This window comes from Platichthys flesus, chromosome 2 (genome assembly GCF_949316205.1).
Source record: "Platichthys flesus chromosome 2, fPlaFle2.1, whole genome shotgun sequence".
In the NCBI taxonomy this organism is placed as follows: domain Eukaryota; kingdom Metazoa; phylum Chordata; class Actinopteri; order Pleuronectiformes; family Pleuronectidae; genus Platichthys; species Platichthys flesus.
Genome location: NC_084946.1, coordinates 3696247 through 3718949, shown reverse-complemented (window position 1 = coordinate 3718949; position 22703 = coordinate 3696247). Strand labels below are relative to the sequence as shown.

The 22703-nt window shown below is 40.6% G+C and overlaps 1 protein-coding gene across 1 annotated transcript in view; it reads left to right on the top strand.

Annotated features, from left to right (window-relative positions):
• Positions 1-4498: 4498 nt before the first annotated feature.
• hdac11 (histone deacetylase 11) overlaps positions 4499-22703 on the top strand; it is a 29755-nt gene continuing 11550 nt past the window's right edge. Inside the window, exons 1-8 of the mRNA XM_062394636.1 lie at positions 4499-4700; positions 6009-6065; positions 6194-6342; positions 7739-7839; positions 8660-8776; positions 18291-18333; positions 20029-20105; positions 21642-21704. Of these exons, the coding sequence (XP_062250620.1) occupies positions 6013-6065; positions 6194-6342; positions 7739-7839; positions 8660-8776; positions 18291-18333; positions 20029-20105; positions 21642-21704 (603 nt within the window). The 5' untranslated portion in view covers positions 4499-4700; positions 6009-6012. The remainder of the gene's footprint in view (positions 4701-6008; positions 6066-6193; positions 6343-7738; positions 7840-8659; positions 8777-18290; positions 18334-20028; positions 20106-21641; positions 21705-22703) is intronic.

Genomic DNA, 22703 nt, shown 5'->3' with positions numbered 1-22703 from the left:
AAATACTCTATTATAAGAATATTTTAAAGTCCACTTTTACCATGTGTATTAATTCTAAAACAATTACGATGATAAATTAGGATGAAGGACAGTGGTCTAATATTACTACATATTGACAATGTTGTGAACTCGGGTAATTAGCCCCACCACACCTCATTGGTTTTTAGCTGCTCACTGGCACTGAAAGAAATTAACATTACCACACCAGGCAGCAATATCTAATGTCTAGACTTTAATATTGGAAAACTGAATTTATTCCAAGTAGACTCTGAGGTCATTTAAAGTATCACATCTCCTCTAACAATGTAGAATGTGTTGCAGAAAGCCTTAACTATGTTCCAGTGCACTCGATTGCTTGAGACGAGCACCTTAGTCTGAGAAATTATCCAAGAATCAGTGTTAAGGGAAGAGTCAGTCCCTGCATGAGATAATTGTTCCTTCAGGCTTTAGCGGTGCAGATGGAAAACAACAAATACTTCCCTGAGGACGTCTGAGAGGTTGATTTCTTTTCTGTCTTCAAAACAGCCAGGAGAGTCGCGTTTTTGTCCATGTGGCCTCATCACAACCTCAGCACAGAAAATACAGGATTTATGAAATCAGGTGATGGACATGGAGTATGTGTCACTTCAGCTGTTTCACTCATGGTCAATTTATATCGTCAGCATGAGACTTTGGCTGCAGAATTTGTATTGTTTTTGTCCTCGCTCACATTAGTGAGTTAGAATGACTGGCTGAATGAGTGGCTCTCATAAATATTTTGACAGTCGCTATGGCAACAGATGCTCAATACTGTCGGTGGGGTGTTTATTGCCCTAAGCAGAGCATCTAATTCATGTCAGATCTGCACCTAACAATGTCCGTCACGTCTGATGAAGCAGAGAAATAAGACTTCCAACTGGCAGCCCAAAAGAAATATTTATGTAGCTGGAAACAGGAAACCAATCCTGTATGGAGTCTATATAGCTTGTTGCAGCAAAGTTGGATGCAGAATAGACGATGTACTGTAATAGAAGCAGTAAAAGACATTATTTACAGAAGATCCATTTTGTCACCTCTGTTTCATGTTCCAAGAGCAGGTGAAGCCCCAGATGTAAATTTGTCCCCAACACTTGCTGCTGAATCTGTAAATCTTGTTGGTTCGTACCAAGCTCCTGTATCCTCTCCTTTTCTTTTTATTTTGTAAAGACATCACTGGGTTTACCCCAGTTCCCCTGAAGCCAGTAAGCTCACAGGGGATCTAACTCAGTGATGTCGGACGATCTGAGACGCAGCAATGGTCGACCAATCACATTGGATAATAACAGATGTTAATCAATACCTATTGGCTGTAATTTGTGTTTTTGCCGATCGTCCACATGCAAACTGCATTTTTTCTAGTCACTAAAACAGATATATTTTACAAATGGGAAGATTTTCAGAAAACTTAAAGTGGGAAATGGCGCCTACATCACGGTTTTGCTACTTTATTTTAGCACTGCTGGGTCTAATTCAAAGTTAGCAGCTGATTTTAGCATCCCTGCACTACATTGCAGACATTAAATAATAAATAATATTTCTTGGAGGAAAGTGACTTCCTCCTATCGGCCTGATCTCTTAACAGCTGATCTAAGCTCTCATCAGTCAGAGTTGGGCTTGGTTTGAACACAACAGCATGTCGGTAAAAACAAATTGCAACTTCTGGGATGGTAAAGTTGCCCTTTTTGGACTTGAGCTGGAACTCATTGAGGGACATGTTGTCTAACACTAGAGCTCTAGACTAAAGACGACATTCAGAGGGTTTCCACTGGACCAGATCCAGTGTTTACCACCTGGTGCTTGGTTAAGTCCAGCAACAGCATACCTGTGTAGACCTTTTGCTGTAGATTCCTTGATGCCAGGAATTTGAAGACAGAATGTTGATCTGTTCTTGTGTTTGATGTTGTCACCGAATCATTTTACTTTCCTGGATTGTACTTGAAATGTCTGGGACACTTGTCAAGCTAAACTGCATATTCTGAAGTTACATCAATAAAAGTTTTTGGTTTGGTTAAGTAGAGAGAGTGGAGTGTAAATGGCTGTTTGTATCTCTATGAAGGCCCTGCAGTGTCGTGGTCATTAGTTCCAATCTCCACTGAGGTTGGCTGCAGCCCCTCCATGACCCTTAGAGGGATAAGCACTATAGATAATAGATGGATGGAGTCTCATCGTATTTTTCTACTGATCTCTGATATCAGGTTACTAACCCTAACCCCTATATATCATTAGAACAGACACTTAAACACATCAGAAAACATTTTCTGTTTGCACTAAAAACACTCAAAGTTTTGTCTGAGTATTTTTGATCAAAACTAATAATAAGGTGTGATCGAGGACACATGTGCTTGAAAACAATGATCCACATGCAGCATCCTTCAGACAAAGCATAGGAAATGAACATTTGCTAAAAATAAACCATAAGCAACAACAAGTCATTGATTTTCCATGGTGAAGTACAACTGACAGGAGTATACAAGTTTTTCCCCGAGTTGTCGAGATTGCGAGAGCCGGCGGACACATTGCTCTTATTCACTTCACAGACGGAGCCTCTCCATTACTGTACACACACATTAACATATCGTGCTATTTATAGACGTCTGCCTCATCCTTTGTCAAAAGGCAGGATTACAGAGTCATCATATTCAGAGGAATTACAGGTAACATTTTGCCTGTGTCAGTGCCTGCATTGCAGTGGTGAAAGCTGTGGTGAAGGACTCTTGTAAAGACATAGCTGCTGGAAGTTGCACAAGAATTCTGTTTTATTCCCCCTTGCAAGATCCTTGCTGCATATTTTGACACAAGGTACAACTTTATAGATCCAACTTGGGGTGATGTGCTTGTTTCAGCAGCCCTATAAAGAGAGACACAAAAGAGACCAAATGTGCATTGATTGGAAATATCTGGGAAAAAATAAACAATTGGGAAACAAAGTGAAGGGAGCTCAATGATTACTTTTTATTGCAGATGCGAGTCCATATGTGAATGTGTTCTGTATTACAAATAGAACAATGGTCATAAAGCACTCATGCCACAGTGAATAGTATACACTGTATGATAATTAAATACATTGTTACTTAAGTAAGCTTTGCCATGCTTGCTCTCATATGTTCCCGTCATGCCTGCATCTGTGTTGTGTGAAAGAACAGCAAAAAGAGCCTAAAGTGCATGATTTGGGACTAAAGAAAATAATGAAATTATAGCCATTTGATACATATTTCACAGAACTATCTTTCATGAGTGGTGGGAACTACATAGATTTATCCAAAGACTGTCTCAAGTATATATTTGTGGTAACTTTTAAAATTACCTCCACCAGAGCAAACTAAAATTAAAGAATAAAATAAATCACTGGATATAGAATGGAAAGCAACTTTATCCAAGATGCAGAATTTGTGGAATAAATAACATATTACTTCAACCTGGAATGGCAGTCAATCAAGCAGCAGTAACTCAACACCTCTCACCAGGGGAAAACAGTCCAAACACTTGGGCTGGGCAATACTGCAATTTACTGCACCCTAACAAAACACCCTTAAAAACATGTCATGCATCAGAAACATGCTACACCCCTTAGTTTGCTCATTTGTGGAGTAGTACTGCAGCAGGATACTGACCCAAAACACATCATCAAGCTTTCCAACCAATAAATCAAGACCTACGAGTCCTAACTGCTGTGAACTTTCCTCCGCTGTCACCTGATTTAAACCCCACTGAGCAAAGCATTCTGAGAAATCACACAAAGCTGCTTGGGACATTATCAAAACATGTTGGTGTAAAATATGATTAAATAAAGTCACACTAATACATTATACATTCATTTTGTTACGTACAAGTTTAATTTTATTTAAATCTCCTTAAAGTGATTGATTTATTCACATAAAATCCACATTCCTTCAATTAAATGACCATCCACATTGAATTTATGTGATAAATGTACATGGAAATGTAATTGAAGTCAGCATTTTGGGCAAAATATTTTTTTGAGAGCATCAAGCGAATCCCAGTAGGACACTGGCTGCAGCTGAAATCTGAATGGCCTTGAAATGCCCCTGTGCTGTCAATAGTGTTTCTTTTTAATAAAACTAGTCAGTCCATAGCAATACTTACAATAAATGTGACAATATGTTAAATTGCATTTTATTTTCTTACTTTTTTTCAGCACATATTCAATATTTAAAATTTTTTTTTTCATTTAAGAAAAGACTTAAACGAACGTTACTGAATGAGGAATTGTGCATGGATGCTGGACATATAATTGTCCCTTTACATTGTGGGTTTTTTTGTAAAGTAAGCAGAGAGTTTTTCTATATGTGAAGAAGTGAATCAGAGACAGTTTGTGTAACGTTTCAGTGTATATAATCATATCATTGCATTCAAAGAGGGGTTGTGAGGATATTCAAACCTGGAGCATCTACCATTCATTTTGTCTAGTGTTTGTCAGTTAAGCATAGTGAAAGTGAAGGCAGATGTTTTACGTCAGCAGCGTAACTGGCAGGAGCTCGCGAGAACGACCGGACCGTCGTACGCACTCTACGTAGCGGCGGAGCAGGAAGATATAAAGACACAGACACAGAGACAGTGTCCAGAAAAGACGCTCTCCCTGCCGCTGTCCAACCCTAGCTGAGCCTGAGAGGACGGACACACACTGACTGTCTCCGCTGCCTCTTTACTCCAGCAGCTGCTCGGTGACTGTCACACACACACACGTACACACACGCACACACACACACAGGAGCAGGTGAGTCCCAGCCTCTGTTCGCTCTAACTGAGTCAGGACGTCTCATACAGCAGCTCTGGTTATGCTATTGTTTCATTGGACGGTAAATTGCTCTCGGGTTAAATCCTACACACACCTCGCATACGTTTACCGTCTGTGCTCTGTTGCGTCGTTTGAAATGTACATAACGTACTGCGCATGCGCCAGACAAGAGGCTTTTGACTCCTCAGTGTTGCTGCTCTAAATGTGCCTGTTGGGAACGATCCCCGCTCTCTCTCTCTCCCTCTTAAAGCTCCAGAGCTACTTCAGAGTGATTCCTGGTCATTAGTGAGTCCTCCTCAAACAGTTCTACTAGCTACCGACACTTTGTATTGTCTGTGTGCTGGATGTTCTGTATAGATATAACAGTCTGTGATGCAGAGGGAAGTTAGAAAACGTTGGGTTCATCTCACCTGGTTTATCTGAAGATAATATAAGTCGATATTTTTCATGAAAACTAACCGAATTTTGCTTTATTACTGTTCAAATGTATTTTTTGATTTGACTTATTTCCTGAGCTTGTGTTATTTTTTCATTAATTGCATGTCGGCTATTTCAGAGTTCTGTTAAGCTATAAACACAATATTCAGACCCAAGTTCACTACATTTTAAATATAAACTCTGTAGTTGCTCCTGAGAGAGTGATTCTGTGAATGTTGTTGCCATGCCAGTGTTCTGTGTCAGTAAGATATGGTGAAAAATCGAAATAATATGATTACCAAAATGCACTCCCAGGACAAATTTCGCTTGTGAACCGCCAATTGCTGACCACTGCTGTAGTGGATCGGAGGCTGTAGAGGAATATGTGTGCTACTAGGTCCACTGCCTGAAGGTACTCTCCCCTGCGCCCAATGACTCCAGCAGAGCGGTGTTTGCCCTTTTAATTAAACTTGTATTATATTGATCGTATCACATGTCCGAATGGCACTAGGCCATTTACAATACACATATGTGAAATGGATAAGATGAACTGTTTGCAAGATTTTCATTCCACATTCAGACAGATGGAATGACGTGTAGATTTAGTAGGTATATATAGTTTTTTATTGTCATTCTTGCATGTGCAGTAAAATGAACACTGTAATATCTACATACCAAACTGCCAAATAACAGCATTTTGAAATGATCCATCATAGTCCATTAGAATCTGTAATATTCATTGTGTTGTCAACATTTAAAGCTGTAAATATGTGTATATTTAACTGAAATCTTATTTTGTTCTCTCTTCTTTCACTAGATGAATGCAGCAATGCCCGAGAAACATGTCTCACAAAGAAGATAGTGAAGGCAAAAGGTGTTGAGCAGCACAACAAACAGTATGAAAGTGCCAGTGGTGCTTATTAAGCCAGCGGGGAAATCACTTCATGTAAATGTAATGCAGCACTAATGTACTGAAAGCCTTTTCTGACACTCTCCTTTCAGCTCTCACCCCACTGGATTGTACGCCAACATCCCCCGAACATGTCTGCCCATTGTGTACCACCCAGACTACAACATCACTTTCATGGGCCTTGAAAAGCTCCATCCATTTGATTCAGGGAAGTGGGGAAAAGTCATCCGCTTCTTGAAAGGTAAGAGAGAGGCAGATGGGGACATGTCCCCAAGCTGGTACTATAAATGGGAAATCACTCATAGTGGATCAGAAAGGCAAAGAAAGGAGAGTTGGGGAGGTGAGGTGTAGTTGTAGAAGTGTGGACAAAGCACACCAGAACACAGGCGATTAAAGAACACTCCCTGTGGGAGTCTGAGCAAGTTCAGCAGAAGCCCAGTGCAGGTTTCAAGGCCATGAATAGCAGCTGCCAAACTGGCACGACTTCATATGAAGTTGTTGTCAATCTGCATCATGGTTCATCTTAGCTATAGAAAGTGCTATATACAGCTTAATGAATTCAAATAACCTTAAGAGTGAAAATACAAAGCTTCTGCTTACAGAGGAGAACCTTGGATTTCATAAATACACCTTGGTAATAATGTATAGAAAAAGTAGATGATGTTGCATTTCTTAGAAAGTAATACCATGGCATTTATTTTGTAATAGATTTGACTCTTTTATCAGGGTTACATTCAAAGTCAGAGGCATACGTTTTTAAAACACAAGTCCTTAAACTGGTCTTCAAATACCTGGACTGTAAAAAACTTCCCATCACCTTTGTAAACCACCTCAGCTCAGTTTGACAATGCATGTTAGAGGAAAGATTGGTCTGAAACTTTTTGTTATGTTATTTGTTGAAATTATCTTAACGTTCCATAAAATCAAACAAATAACAGTCGAACAGACATTTCATTCCACCTATATGAAATGAGTGTCATACTTGTCTGTCACTAAAAGACCTCTCTGCCTGTGTGCACCTTGGCCGTGCTCTCACTTCACTTGACTGATACTTCAGCAGGAGACATACACAGCTTAAGCAGAGATAGTCAGAAATTAGTAAGCAAGTCACAGAAAAGTGAGTCGTCTTCTAGCATTTGTCAGGCTGCTCACATTGATGTGGCCGGAGCTGTGACGAGAAGGCTGATGGGAGGGGGTGGGATGTTTTAAGTTTTATTTTTTTCAAGAGCAAGTGCAGCTTGCTCTTGATAGCTTTTCCAGGATTACTAACCCTACAGCCTTGATTTTTTCATTTCAGCTGACTTGGATTAGTTGAACATTATTCAGTAGAAATCTAGAGCCTTTCGTACAAGCTTTTGCGTCCCCTCATGTGAGTGATTATAGATCTCTTTTGTATACAGTATGTCAGGTCCAGCTGAGTCTACATAAACTACAGCTTGTTTGAAATGCAGCTGGCAGACTTCTTACTGAAAAAAAGTGGCTTGGTACATACTCAGGTACATACTCTAACAACGTGTTCTTGTTTAGACCCTGAGCTCCTCGGTTTAGGCCTTATCCCCCAGTCTCTGCTGAGGACCAATGTTGACCATTAATATTATTATTATTATTATTAATATTATTATTATTGTTTCACACAGAGGAGCAGTTCCTCACTGATGGGAACATCGTGGAAGCCCTTGAAGCTACTGAGGAGGATCTGCTGGTGGTTCACACCAAATCTTACCTCAACAGATTAAAGGTAGTTATGTTTCTCCTAAACTCTGCCAACCTTGACTGCACCACTCATTATGACTGCATGGCATGTTCACCACAGCTCTTCATCTCCTCTCTTCTTTTTCTTCCATCTCTCTTCTGTCTCTCACTTGCATCACTCAGTGGCAGAGAGGGGATAAGGGATCCATTTGGTTTTAAGTGATATGACTCTTATTAAACTAGGAAGTCCCTGTGTTCAAATTTGATAATAATATTCATGCGATTCATCCAAATACTTTGTTTCCTGTGATTTTCCCTGCTTCACTTTTGACTCATTCCACCTGTAAGTAACGCAGGAGGTCATGAGGATTTCTCATCAGAATGTAGTGGATTATCCCAAAGAGGAATTAGTCCTAAGTCACGACCATCTGCTTTTAATTCATCAGCTCTAGGAGCTGATTTGGATCCATGTGAATTTAGGAAGCTGCAGTACAGCTGTTTGTGAAATAGATATACCAAGATGTAGTTGTAAATCTGTCATACCTGGAAATCATCAAAGATAGTATTTATTTCCCTCCTGCTCCTCTACAATCAGAACCGAATCTGCTGTGCATTGGCATTATTCTGTATTGTCTCGTTTCATGTGAGCGTGAAGCCTCTCTCATAAACCCCATGGGCAATATTGTGTATTTCTTTAGTCAACGTCTCTACACCTTTTATAACCAAATCCCCACTTGGGTTTGCAAATGTTAAAAGTGTGTTTCTCTACCTCCAGTCAAGTGGTTTTGTGGGCCTTATATGTAATAGAGTCATTGTACAGATAAACTTATTTATGCAGCGTCGGATTGTGTTCTTGTTCACTACAGTGGTCGGTGGTGGTGGCAACGATCACAGAAATCCCACCTCTCATGTGTCTGCCAAATTTTCTGGTGCAGCGGAGGGTGTTAAGGCCTTTACGGACACAGACAGGAGGGACAATAATGGTAAGTGTCTGAGGGCGTCATCCCCTTCATGTGCCTCTCTTTTTCCCGTCTTACACCCTCATTTGTCAGAGGAAGAAACCAAGATTATGTGCATCACAGATCACACACGCAGCACCCAACAAACCTATTATATTGTAACGGACTGGGTTTAGGTTTATGTTTGGTTTTGACGTATTTTCCGTAGAACACTGTGTTGAAGGAGCGTTCTGATATCCTGAGGGTCAGTGAAGGGGTTGGGGTGGGACATGTGACTGTTTGGACCAATAGGTTGGGGTTGTTTGGGGATGTCAGGCTCAGGGGCGGTTCTGGCTAATTGGAGGCCCTGGGCAAAGAACAATTTTGAGGCCCCCCCCCCAAAAAAAAACAAAAACAATCCCACCAACCAAAGCACCAATCCACTCGAACCACATACACACTTAATGAGCCATGTTATGTGAAACTGACATTTATTGTGAATAGAAACAACAATAATTTATTTCATAATGATTAACTTTACAGCAAAACGGCTGGTTCTTAACATCTATTTTGACTGTGTGTGTGTGAGAGAGAGAGAGAAAGAAAGAAAGAGAGTAAGTGTTTGTGTGTGTGAGAGAATGAGTGAGTGTTTCAGTGAGTGTGTGAGTGAGTGAGAGAAAGGGAGACATGTGAGTGAGTTAGTGTTTGCGTTACACTAACCCAGGGGTTTTCCCCCCTCTTCCCCCAAATTCTGTAAGTCTGGAGCCACAAAACTAATTTGATAACACCGGTTATAAAGTTATATATATAGATATACAATATATATAAAAACTATAGTTTGTTGCATTTCTTAAATTATAGAACGACAATAAAAAAACTGTTGACATTTAACTGCTATTTTAACCTGTTACAAAAAAGGAAAACACCAAACTCTTATGAATTGGAGAACAAAATACATGTGTAGGCCTACTTTGAAATAAATGAAAAACAGAAATTTGCTTTTTTTTTTCCCCTCCAGCCTGATACTTTTCAGCAGTTGCTGTGTGCTTGCTCTGTCTGGAAATATCTTTAAACATTATATTTCTTATTGTTTGCTAATTCCTCGCCACATATCAAGCATACAGGTAAACCTGCATCGTTGGCAGTGAAAGCCCTATAGATTAGCGACCTGCAGGGAAGAGCGCCGGGACGTAATAGGATGTGACGCATATTTTATTTGACGAAATATTCAAACAAAACGTGAGAGCAGGTCAGGCCGGGTTGTGGACACAGAACTGAAGCTCGGTACAAACCACCTGCAGCTTCTGCTCTGATCAAGAAGCTGGGGCGCTGATCTCTGATCAGCTGAGACCAGAGAAACTCAGTGTTTTCAATGTTTCCACTGTTAAGACGTTAACGTCCTCTAATCTAACTGTGTCTCTCTGGGCGAGTGAGCGGGGCGGGGGGCGGAGCCCCAGACCAGTACGCTATCTGGGAGCGCGAACACACACACACACACACACACATCGCCCGCTCCTGGTATTTCATGACGGCATTGTACAGGGAGCCACTGCAGAGAGGCTGAAGACCCGCAAAAACTAAGTTGTAAAGAAAGTACGATGAAGCCTGTCTTACTCTTGGGTTCACAGTGAATGAAGGAGGACACGAGGAGTGATTTATTTGAATTATTAAAAAAATAAATAAAAAAAAAACGTAAATTCGACGAGGCCCCCTGCTGGCCGAGGCCCTGGGCAACTGCCCGACTTGCCCAAAGGGACGCCCCTGGTCAGGCTCTCATTGGCTGGTTTTGTTGGGGATCGGGGTCCAATGAGGAAGTGAGGGGTTGTTGACATAGATATATATAAAGTCTAGATGTCTCGGCCAACGGAGTCGAACGTCCGCACATGGCGGCCATCTTGCCACAGGCAGCTCGCCCACCCATACCATTGTGTTGTAGTGGTACATACTTTTTAAATAACCATAACTTTATAAATAACCATAACCATTATAAAAAGGTCAGAGATGTAGTTATGACACTGCATACTTATGAATAATTATGTTATTTTCTAAAAAAATAGAATAATGTTCTATATAGGTACAAGATTTCCCTTTACGAATATACATCAAGATTTTATTTTTATTTTTTTTATTTAAAAAGTACATGTACAGCTACCAACACGATGTTATGGGTGGGCAAGTTGCCTGTGGCAAGATGGCCGCCATGTGCGGACGTTCGACTCCGTTGACCGGAAACGCGGATGAGACATCTAGCCTTTATATATATATATCTATGGTTGTTGATGTGTGCGAGTGACGGAGTAAGAGCGTGAAGTGGACATGTGCGTGTAAATGATAATAAAAGTTACTAAATAACGAAGAAGTTCCGTGTCCTCTGTAAGGTTGAACGCTTCAGTATAAATATTCTAATGGTACAGAAATATTTGTATTAATTTTATAGCAAATTGAAAGTCATAGTTATAATGTGAACAAATTTATTCAATTTCACTTTGTCCTCTTGGTATCAGGCCTAATTTCAACCTCCTGGATTTGAACTGTGCGGAGCAGCACTACTGCAGATCTGCATCAGTGCAGAGCATAGATCACTAAGTTGGCAGTGAAGGGTTGAGATGAATAGATTTGCTGGGCTGTTGCCCACCATGTAGCGCCCTATATCTCATGAATGACAGAGAGATGTATCTCATCATGTTGCTTTTATATAGCGATAACATTTTGTTATAAATATGTCACAAGAGACATTTGTGTTTATTTTACCTTCAGCGAATGCATCTGTGATGGAAGGAGGGGGACAACACCCGATGAGCTGAAATGACGTCCCACGAAATGTTTTTATTTAAAAAAAATGCAACTTACTACTTTGGTTGGAGCCTCTCCAGAACATAAAGTGTTAAGTGAAATAGCAGGAGCAAAACCATCTCAGAGTCCTGTTGAGTCTGGAAAATATGTCATCATAAACCAAACCAGTAGGATTATAGAAAACAGACAGATGGTTTGTGCAGTTTTTCTGCATCCATTCATGGATAATTGTTGTAATAAAAAAAAGCTGGTGCTTCCTCGATTCAACAGTGATTGATATTTACAAAACCGAATCAGTCATTTTTGCAGTTTTCTAAATTCAAGGAAAACTGTGTGAATGCACATTTTTGCCCTTGTTTACATTACATTACATTTCATTTAGCTGACGCTTTTATCCAAAGCGACTTACAATAAGTGCATTCAAACCCGAGGGTACATACCAAGGACGACAAGAATCAAGAAAATACAATTTCTTCAAATAAAGCAAAACTACAAAGTGCTATAAGTAAGTGCCATTTAAGTGCTACTAAAGTGTTAGTTTCAAAAAGTTGTTAGTGTTTTGTTTTGTTTTTTTTTCTTTTATTTATTCAAGGTAAAGTCGGAAGAGGTATGTTTTTAGTTTTCGGCGGAAGATGTGTAAACTTTCTGATGTCCGGATGTCAATGGGGAGCTCATTCCACCATTTAGGAGCCAGGACGGAAAACAGTCATGTTTTTGATGATTGTTTAGCTCGCAGTGAGGGAGCAACGAGCTGATTGGCCGAAGCAGAGCGGAGTGAACGGGGTGGGGTGTAACGTTTGACCATGTCCTGGATGTAGACTGGACCGGATCCGTTCACAGCATGGTAAGCAAGTACTAGTGTTTTGAACCGGATGCGAGCAGCCACTGGTAACCAGTGAAGGGAGCGGAGGAGAGGAGTAGTGTGAGTGAATTTAGGTTGGTTAAAAATCAGTCAAGCTGCTGCATTCTGGATGAGCTGCAAAGGTCAGATGGCAGTAGCAGGTAGACCTGCCAGGAGCGAGTTACAGTAATCTAGACGTGAGATGATCAAAGCCTGGACCAGAACCTGCACCACCTTCTGAGTGAGAAGGGGGCGTATTCTCCTGATGTTGTACAGCATGAATCTACAGGACCGTGTTGTTGCAGAAATGTTGACAGTAAGGGAGAGTTGGCTGTCGAGTGTTACGCCCAGGTTCCTAGCCGTCTGAGTGGGGGTTAACACAGAGTTGTCAAAGTTAATAGTCAGGTCGTGGATGGGAGAGTCTTTCCCTGGAAGGAAAAGAAGTTCAGTTTTTTCAAGGTTAATCTTCAGGTAGTGTTGAGACATCCACTGAGAGATGTCGGTCAGACAGGCAGTGATTCGTGCTGCTACCTGTGTTTCCGATCGGGGAAAAGACAGGATTAGTTGGGTGTCATCAGCATAGCTATGGTAGGAAAAGCCGTGCGAGTGAATGACAGAGCCGAGGGAGTTGGTGTACAAAGAGAAGAGGAGAGGACCTAGGACAGAACCTTGAGGGACCCCAGTAGTGAGGGGACAAGGTTCAGACACAGACCCTCTCCAAGTTACCCTATAGGTGCGTTCATTGAGGTAGGAAGAGAGCAGGGAGAGAGCAGAGCCTGAGACACCGAGGTCCTGAAGGGAGGAAATAAGGATCTGGTGGTTCACTGTGTCGAATGCAGCAGAGAGGTCTAGAAGGATGAGGACAGAGGAGAGAGAGGCTGCTCTAGCAGTGTGAAGCTGCTGAGAGACAGCAAGGAGGGCAGTCTCAGTTGAGTGACCTGCCTTGAAACCAGACTGGTGAGGGTCAAGAAGATTATTGTGGTTAAGATAGGAGGAAAGTTGATTAAAGATAGCACGCTCAAGAATTTTGGAAACAAAGGGAAGGAGAGAGACAGGTCTGTAGTTATTTACTTCAGACGGGTCCAGGGTGGGTTTCTTCAGGAGAGGATTTACTCTTGCCTCCTTCAGAGAATTAGGAAAACAGCCAGTTGACATGGAAGTGTTGATTAGATGGGTAAGAAAAGGAAGAAGGTCAGGGGAAATAGACTGCAGAATGTGATAAGGGATGGGGTCAAGGGGGCAGGTGGTCGGGCGGGCGGAGGTTACCAAGGTCAGAACTTGATTGGGAGACAGGGGGGTGAAAGAGGAGAGCGAAGGGGACGAAGATGAAGTTGTTGGAAGTGTGGTTATAGAAGGAGGATCAGAAAATGAAGAGCGTATGTCATCTATCTTTTTGGTAAAGTAGTTGACAAAGTGGCTTGGTAGAAGAGAGGAAGGAGGAGGGGGACTGGGAGGGTTGAGGAGGTTGGAAAAGATGGAGAAGAGTTTTTTGGGATTAGAAAATGAGGCTTGAATTGCAGTTTGGTAAAAAGTGCTTTTGGCTGTGGAAATGGAGGCAGAAAAAGAGGAGAGAAGAGACTGATAAGATAGCAGGTCGTCCAGGTGTTTAGATTTCCGCCATTTCCTTTCTGACGATCGCATAGTGGTTCTGACGGCACGTACCGAGTCAGACAACCACGGAGCTGGGAGGGACTTGCGGACCTGTCGTGACGTAAGAGGACAGAGAGAGTCAAGAGAGGAGGACAGAGTAGAAAGGAGAATGTCAGTGGCAGAGTTTGTCTGCCTTGCGGGTAGCTGACTGGCAGTTCCATAGGCCCCCTGTGACAAGGTGTTGGGTATGTGTGGAGCGGGTTGGATAGATAAGACAGGAAAGGTTACGGTGTTGGTGTGAGCGAGTACAAGGCCTATAGTAACTACGATTAGAAATGCGCACAGAAATTATACACATAATGAAAATAAAAATGCAGCTTTATACTCAGCCTCCCACGAAAGACTCCTTTGTCTTTATCCTCCGAGTCTTCATACGATGAGTCTTCACAGACGCTGAAGCTGACGCTCCAAACAATTCCTGGTTTTAAGCCAGGGTTGACGATGGCTGGCTTCAGCTGTGCTGACCACTCCCCATGCTCATGAGCCAATCAGGCACCACGTGGTGTTAATGGCCCAGCAGCAGATCATCAACACAGTTAAAATAACAAGAGAGACTTGTCCCTTTAATCAGGGACTCAGCTAACTGTCCTATCTGGACAGAAACTGTTTCTGGACAAAGGCTATTTACCTCAGCAGGTAGAAAGTAAAATAGAATTAAAAAACAATGAAGCACCCGTCTCATACAATTCCAGGTGAGACCAAACAGTTGAAACTATCAATCTAGTTAACCTAAGACAGCAGATACAATAGCAATTTAATAGAGAAGCTTAATAAAGAATATACTTAACTGAATCTAAGAAGGCCAGTACTGTTTACAGACACAGTTGTGTATTCAAACAGAATTGTAGACTTTACAAGTTAACAGTTGTATTACCATTTACAAATCTGAGCTGTCCTTAGAAAAGGTGGATGATAGGCTTACAGAGTCGTAGGGTGGTCCAGCCCACAGCTCTACAATGAAGTAATGGCACAAAGTACTAAGGAAGACACAAAATTTCCAATTTTGACTTTGGTGAGCTACCACAGTCTAGGCAGTTTATGGCAAACACTGTTGTCCTTTCGTTCTGTTTAATTCTCTTTGTAAGCAACACAGTGGTTAAATGGGAGAACCTAAGTGGACCAGAGGCGCAAATGTGAGAGTGAATGGTTGTTTGTCTCTGTCTGTTGGACCTGTGGTGGACTCGTGACCTGTCCAGGGTGTATCCCTACTCTCGCTCAATGATGATTAAAATGATTATGCTTAGATTGAAGGAAGTCCTCATTTTGCAGCTCACATTGTTTGCTATGGAGCATGTAGAGACACTGGGATCCATCTCTGTATGCCTTTTTATTAAAAAAGGATGACTAAGCAATAACAAACAAACGTGACGTTAATGCAATATTAGTATTGATGCATGTTTACTAAGTCAGTGTTGTGTAAATGAGGCACATTGCATGGTTTTCATAACATATACTTGACATCATTCAAAGTTATATCACCTAACATCAGGTGTTTTCACTCAAAGAGGTGCGTTCTGGGACTGATGGTTGATGGAGCTGTGCAAATGAAATTAGAGGTAAAATATGGAACTGTCTTACACCAAGTGCTTGTTTACCCCAGACAAAGCAGAGAGTTGAGCCATAGCTCGGGTGTGTGCATACATGCTAATAAGTCTTATAACTCATCTATCACAGAGCCCTATTGCCTTTTATATACAATCTACCCGCCTCATATCTCCTCCTCTCAGGCAGCCTCAACAAATACATTGTAGACAAGCCCACTTTTTCATGCCACTGACAAATCTTGACCTGCCTTTGAAAAAAATATCTGCCAGTGTGCATGGAACACCAGTCCTCGATTAAAACATTCAGTATGGATCCCTCCAGTGGATGTATCGGACATGTTGCAGGTATTAATGATCTATCTGATCACACTTGTCCATCAATACTTGAGAACAGTGTAGTGGTTTGAAGGTTTTCTAACCACATTCTCAACAATCTCATTGTTGGTTTGTTAAGAGGATCAGCCAGTGGAGTGAGCTGCCATAAATAACTGCCTCTTCATGCGTAACCATGCACAGAAAATGAAATTGATCAACATGTGTGTGTGTGTGTGTGTGTGTGTGTGTGTGCGTGTGCGTGTGCGTGTGCTTGTGCTTGTGCTTGTGTGTGTGTGTGAGATCTAAAAGAGATCTGCCCATAGCTGTACTCAAACCCACAACCTCTCACATGTCAATGAAGCTACATACCTAAAGTCAACATACATTTATAAAACCTTCAGGTTTATACTTACACATGATGAGAGAGAGAGAGAGAGAGAGAGAGAGAGAGAGAGAGAGAGAGAGAGAGAGAGAGAGACTAAGCAAGTGATCTATAATAACAAATAATTAATCACGAAGCATAGAACCTGTATTTTTAAACAGTTTAACCAAAGAAATTGGATTGAAATGGAAGCATATTTTCTGGTTTGGCAGACACTTTTATCCAAAGCATTTTACTGAGGGAACACATTTAATCTTTAGTACAGTAGTAAACCTTGAAACACTAATGTTCAATAAAACAATTATAAGGAGATCAGGTAAAAAGTGAACAGAATGTGCTAGCTAGGCATGTCAGGATGTTTGGAGAGAAGGTATTGGGGGGAGGTCAATGAGGCGATTTTGATGTAAATATTGTGATGGAGATATTGATTAACCATGAGGACTATGTGTTCATGTTTAGAAATATTCTGTTTAATTTTATGTTCCTTCATGGATGTGGATTTGTCTGACACATGACCAGGAGGTCGTCTGGGGTGTATGATGTGTGTAGGTTGATGTTGTCTACATGGCAGTAATACCAGAAGCCTTGAAAGTTGGTTACGAGACCCAAGATAGAAGATAGTCTAGTATATTGCAAAGTGGGCTCCAGCACTGAACCTTGTTGACAGGTCTTCACAGAAGAAGTGGTTGCTCTCAGAAAAAATATCCTGGCCAATGAGCACCTCTGTGCTTCATGATGCTATTGGGAAAATGTTTAGATACATTTTCTACTGTTGAATATTATGGTTGGCATAATATGTGTGTAGTGTAAAAAAGCACTATTTGCCAACATTATGGTGTGGGTGAAGGGAACATTGCACTGACTAATAATAATAATAATAATAATAATAAATGTATTTACTATACAGCACTTTTCAATAAAAGCAGACATGAAATAAGAGATCAATAAGAATATGTTAGCGATAAAGCAAAGACTTAGGAACAATCTAGTCGGGATGCATCCAGTGAGCATTTGGAAGACCTCAGTTCAGTCAAACAACTCACGTTCGATCATGTAATATATTTATTACAACAGATTTAGTGTTTCGGGGTCTAGGCTCCAACTTAATCACTCCCCCATAAGATTACATAGGAATGATGGGAGTGATGAGCAAATACTTGTAACCCCCCGTTGGAGCCTACCAGTGGATGCTGGGGTGGTGGAGGGGCTGAAGCAACAGGTAGCAATACTGCAGCAGCAGTGCGATCAAGAGGGGTTACTGGGAAATCTCTGGTTAAATAGACCACCTGATAAGGTGGGTGTGTAATATAGATGGTTGTGGAGATTGAGGTATGTCACATGATGTATGTCACAGGATGTATGTAACAGGATTGGCGCAGCGCAGCTCGAGATGCCTGCCAGAACTAGCTCGCAGGCGTCGCCATATTTGTGCAATGATTTGTGAAATTGTGACAGAATTCAAAACCGGTCAATCTGAGGAGGGCTGTTTTAGATAGGGTAAAAAGGTGCTGTTGTAAATTATCCTTGTGGTATTTTGACAAAAATATGTTACAGACATTTTATTAAGACCCCAAGGAACCATACCAACTGTGGTAAAATGGGTATATGATGGGTCCTTTTATGCCTAATTTAGAGTTAAAATCATTCACCTTTTCATTTATAGATTAAAATCCTGTACTGTAAGAGCTTGTTGTAGGCTGCTGCTATTGTCAATGGTTGATCGCATCGTCCATCAGCCTAACGCTAAATTCAGGTTAATATAGTTTTTCTTGCTACTGCTCTGTATATGCCCCACATAGCTAGATGTCAGATTTCTAAATTGGACAAACAGAACCTTGGTAACCACATACAGTATTTTAATTGTTTTATGTTTTGAATTGCCGTGAGACATATTTTTAATTTCATAAATAAGTATTTTTTGATAAACATGAATCACTTCATTGTCACAGAAAAAATGCTGCATCTCAGGGCCATATTTATTCATCTCTCTATGTTGCTATTAAATGTTGAGCTAAAATGTTGTTTTTCCCACAGGCGGGGAAATTGGCTGTTGACCGAGGGTGGGCCATAAATGTTGGTAAGTTTTAGAGTAAAAAGAAAATCAGTCCATCTGTACTCAGCTAATAATGATTATGGGAAAGTATGTAAAAGCCTTTAGTCTATGGTCCAGCCATGTCTGTGACACAATACATTGTTATACACAATACACCTTCAAGGAAATTGCCTTGCTGCCTGGATTATATTTGCCTGGAAAGGTTTCCTTTCAAAAGAATGTTGCTCTTACACATGGATGTCTAGTGGGATATTGAGGTACATGGTTTGGTGTACAAAACACATGATGGCAGTTGTTGCCGTATTTATCATTTGAAACAAGGTTCAGATTTATATTTGGGTTGAAAAAGATACGAAGATGTCTAGAGAGATTGTGGTGATTACAGCTGACGATGGTTTCAGGGTGGTGCAAACATAATCATGTGAGCTACGCAGCAGAGTTAATATGTCACTTCCTGCCTCTATCTGTTTAACGGACTTCAGTGTGTTAGAGGTGATGGCGACCTTGTGCAAAGTGAAGACATTTGTGTTTTAAATACTTCCAATAAAGGGCAGCCTATAGAATTGGGTAGCAATTCATAGCATTCACTTGCATTGCTCATCCTGAGCACCATAGAACAGCTTCTGCTTCAGACTTGTTCCCCAAATTTTCTCCCTGCAACTCACTAGGTTGTCTGAGATCTGAAAACGTGCCCTTGCTGAAAACATTGTCATCACCCAAGTATCTTTGTGTGCACTAGCAGAAGTGCTGATTATGGCTGCTATTTGCCAGGTTTGATATACAGTCGATAAAAGGGTCAGTTTCCACCTGTACATTTATCCTTGGGAGAATAATCTATTTGCAGAACGGATTCTTCGTTGTTTGACCTTTTCATAGAAGGTTGTGCTATGTTTAGGGAAAAAAACATTTATAATAATAATAATATAGTGTTCCTTAAATTCATGTCGATACCATCTCATCATTTCTTTGGTGGTGTTGTTGTTGTATTTCCTTCTTGACTCGCTGCCATCAGTGGTCGGGCTGAAAGAGGATGAAGTATTTGGCTGAACAACCAGGGTCATGCCTTATTCCTCATTGCTGATTTGTGCGAAGCAGGCAAAAAAACAAACAGCCCATCAGATTTTCACTTTTTACCTCTTGCTTACTCAGCTCCTTCACACCCTCTGTTGATGAATTGGGGGAAAGATTATTCTGCATCAATAAACATGATTTTAATGAAGATATAAAGGATATGCAGATGCACCAGACATCTGCATATTGTGTGTCTCAACACTATGAGGTCGTAGAGGCTTTATGAAAAAACTATTTTAGAGGCAATAAATGCTTATCATATTTCATTCATTGGCTAACTGGCCTGTATTAACATTCTACCCTACACTATGGTATAATGAACATAAGCATAGCAGGGCAGAGGGGACAATAACTCTTCACCCGAATGAATACTCATCATCCCAATTAAAATAGTGCCCCTCTCCATTATAGTGTATCTCTCCATCACTGTGCGTTCCTGCTGAAGGAGCAATTGAACACTCCCATCCTGTTGTCAATATACCAATTGATGTTCCACAAGGGAACTGCAGCCGTTTAATATATATTCAATAACAGCCTGTTTTACATCACCAATTATGGTCATTTTGAACAAAAGACCCCTTAGACTTCCAGTGACCTGCTCGACTGGTCTAATGGCCCTGACACTGAGTTGCCGAATTTGTTTCCCAGGAGGAGGCTTCCACCACTGCTCCAGTGACAAGGGAGGGGGCTTTTGTGCCTACGCTGACATTACTCTGGCCATCAAGGTAAGACTCATTTTGTCGACAGGTTAACCTCATTCAAAACCTTCACGTAGGAAAAATCTATTTTTCTCAGATTCAGGTAAAAGTCTTCCATGATTAAGTGAGATTATGTGCTATTGAATTAATTAACACAAACACATCCATAAGCAATAAAATACTGCAATAACTCAGGTATAGTTTTCCTCAGGACGTTGGAATCGAACTTTGAGCAGAATGACAATTGTGTATATTGACCCCATGACCCCTCCCTCCAATGCTGCCTTGAGCTACCCGGGTAAAGATAAGTATCTATTGGCAGTCAGAACTGCATAATGGCAGTGAGGACAGTATGGAACCACTAGAGACCCCTTTTGGCTAATAGAGTACCAAACTAAATGTTCATGGTGTCATTATTCTTTATGTATCGACGAATTTGCTTCAAAATGATAAGTTAAAGGGATAGCTCACCGAATAATTTAAATTCACTTATTATCTATTCATCACAATGCTGATGGAGGGGTTGGTGAAGTGTTTGGTGAGTCCACCAAACACTTCTTCAAGAGTCTCAGGGATAAGCAGTGTTGCAGCCAAATCTAAAACAATTGAGGTAACCTGGTACCTAATACTTCTGACATAAAACAACAGAAAAACACAACAGGCCTCCGTACTGCTAGTGTGGTGTCATCCAATGTCAGGGCTTGTGGACACTTGGATCATACCAAACGAGCAGTATGGAGGCCTTTTAGGTTTAAGTTATGTTAATCACCATTGACTTCCATTGTATCGGATTTGGCTGCAACCCTGTTTTCCGCTGAGACTCCAGAAGTGTTTCTTGGACTCAATCATTTCACCCACCGATCCATCTGCTTAGTGGTAATCAAATAATAAGTGGATTTTTTTGATTTTTTTCCCCCGTAAACTATCCCTTTAAGGCAAGAATTGCCAACTGTCACAACAGATATGGATGTCGTCTTCCTAGTTTGGTACTGGAAACACTTTCAAGGAGTAAAAATGCACATTATTCCTTCACCAAAACCAGTCCTCACCAAATACTCTGAACCTCTGAGCATAACTGAACTTTCTTTATCCTTTAAGTTATATGTTTATGATGTATTTAAAGAACAGCAAAGTCTAATCTAAGCAACAAGATCACACATCGTTGACTTGGAGACTTTTGACAATAAGATACATTTAGAGAAGCAGCAGTCTCAATGGCTTAAATTATAATAGGGTCATTTAAAGGTCTTCCCTAAAAATCTTCATCTCATAATTTTACAGATTTGATTCTAAATCGGAAAATGACCATAGCTAAAAAAGTATTTTGCAAAATTTCCAACATGCAGCTGTAACCTGTGACAATAAATAGATATCAGGACACCATCCCACTGCTTTCTGCAAAAGATGAGTAGTAGCATAACCATGTTATTGTGGAAGTTTGAATTTAGAAGAACCTCTGTCTCAAAAGTACAAGTTTGACTTTGGAATCCCTCAGTGAGGATCTTAGCAGTGAGTGTGGATTCTTTAGAGAGAAAGAAAAACATGTTCTCATTCATTTCTCAGTTTCTGTTTGAGAGAGTGGAAGGCATCTCCAGGGCGACCATCATCGATCTGGATGCTCATCAGGTGAGCCGATACCATTACCTCTCTCTGTGTCGATGTGCATTGATGCTCAGGAGCCGACATTGATGACAAGATAACCACCCTTTCACCAACCCACCAATCAATGTGGCTCCCTGTGGGCCAAATCGGCCCTTACTGTCATATTCAGTGGAATGTATTTGAAAAAATCTCCACTGGCAAACAGCTGAGTGCATACAGGCTTTGGTTATATTGGAAGAAATGTCAGCTGCTTGTGTAGATGTGTTTGAAATATTCATTCAACTTTTTAATGATTTTAAAAGTTTAGAAAAAATTGCAATAGAAAAAAAATCAGATTTAATGGCCTGCAGCAACAAAATAGCTATATTTTTGATTTTTATTTTTTACAAATGAGCTTTATTGAACTTAATGATGTCAGCTGACCACACTGTCACCACTGTCACAACTGTCCCACTCAATTAAGAGTACTTAATATTTAGCATGCCCTCACATATACCCTGATTGTTTGTGTATCCATTTACTTGTCGTAAGATTGTCCTGAAGTATTCAAAGAAATATAATACCAATGCATTAATGATAAATACACTAAATAACTTTTTTTACGCACATATTTTGTATGATATTTCCTCTATGCAAAGAACAGACTTATTTCTTTCCCCCAAATTTGTTCACATCTGTGTTAGAGCCACCTCACAGGTGTTACATATCCAAAGATGCTGATTTAAAGGATGATTATTGCATAATTCTCTGAATTTTGTTCTCAAATATATTAAAATCTGTTTAAGTGAGCACTTCACCTTTGCTAAAATAATCCATCCACCTTGCAGTTAAGGTATCTCAAGATGCTGGACTAAGAGCATGGTTATTTAAAAAGAGTGCCTTAAACTGGTCACAATTAAAGGCCACTTTAAAAAGAGTGCAAAGGTTATTTAAAAAGAGTGCCTTAAACTGGTCACAATTAAAGGTCACTCAAATTAGCGGTGGATGTAATTGGCTTGCTTACTGCAGGAATGTACACCAGAA